Here is an 847-nt window from a genome sequence, read left to right on the forward strand (position 1 = left end):
GCACCGCTGCCGCCCAGCACGGCTGCAGGAAGTGCTGGCGTCACGCTGGGAAAAGCGCCCAGCCCCTTCCCAGCCCGGTCAGGGTCAGATCCTGGTCCCTTCCCAAGGGACGGTCCCAGGGCCAAGTCACTGATTCAGGCAGGGGGGATGTGGGGGGTCCTGGCATGTGCCTGGGGTTTGGGGTGAGCATCCCCCGCTGCCAGCACCGGGGGGGTGGCAGGCATGTAAAGGCCTGGCACCAGCTCCTGGCAGCGCTGTTGTTTTCCTGGCATTGGAGATCCTGTCTTCCTCCTCCTTTTCCTCCTGGGGCCAAGCCTGGCAGCTGGCCCTGGGCCTGGGCTGGCTGCTCGGGCTGCCGGGGGCTCTGTGAGGGGCCCTGGTGTGGCCGGGGAGGGGAGCTCATCTCCGGGGGGGGGTCCTGGCTCCCCTCCCCGGGGAGGCATTCACCTCTTTCTGAGGTGACACAGGTGGCATTTGTCCCTATAAATCCCTGGGAAGACTCAGGAGTTCTGGAGTCCCCATGTGACCCACTGGGCTGTTGAGTGGGGGGCACCCTGAAATGGGGCAGGGGGGGAAGGGGGCAGTGGAGTCTGCATGGGTGCACTCAGGATCAGGCCCTGAGTTTCCATCCCAGGCAGGGTGATGCCGTTTGTCCCCGGGGCAGCGCCACCAAGAGCTGGAGACCAGCCAGGGCATGGGGGGGGGAGTTGCTCCCTGCCCCCCCAGCAATGGCAGGGTGAGCTCCGGAGGCTGAAGAAGTCACGTCCCCACCGGGGAGGTCACGTCCATGCCGCGGCTTGAGTCAGCGTGTGGCCGTGCCCTGCCCGTGGCTGGGCCCCTCACGCGA

General features: G+C 67.2%; 2 protein-coding genes across 2 annotated transcripts in view; one reads left to right on the plus strand and one right to left on the minus strand.

Moving 5' to 3' along the window:
- PNKD (PNKD metallo-beta-lactamase domain containing) overlaps positions 1-789 on the minus strand; it is a 10,035-nt gene extending 9,246 nt beyond the window's left edge. Inside the window, exon 1 of the mRNA XM_035895814.1 lies at positions 772-789. Within this exon, the coding sequence (XP_035751707.1) occupies positions 772-789 (18 nt within the window). The remainder of the gene's footprint in view (positions 1-771) is intronic.
- Positions 1-847, plus strand: part of LOC104127603 (protein lifeguard 3) — a 21,070-nt gene that overhangs the window by 19,181 nt on the left and 1,042 nt on the right. The gene's annotated exons all lie outside the window — the stretch shown is intronic.

This window comes from Egretta garzetta, unplaced genomic scaffold, assembly GCF_000687185.1.
Source record: "Egretta garzetta isolate BGI_Z169 unplaced genomic scaffold, ASM68718v1 scaffold186, whole genome shotgun sequence".
NCBI lineage: Eukaryota > Metazoa > Chordata > Aves > Pelecaniformes > Ardeidae > Egretta > Egretta garzetta.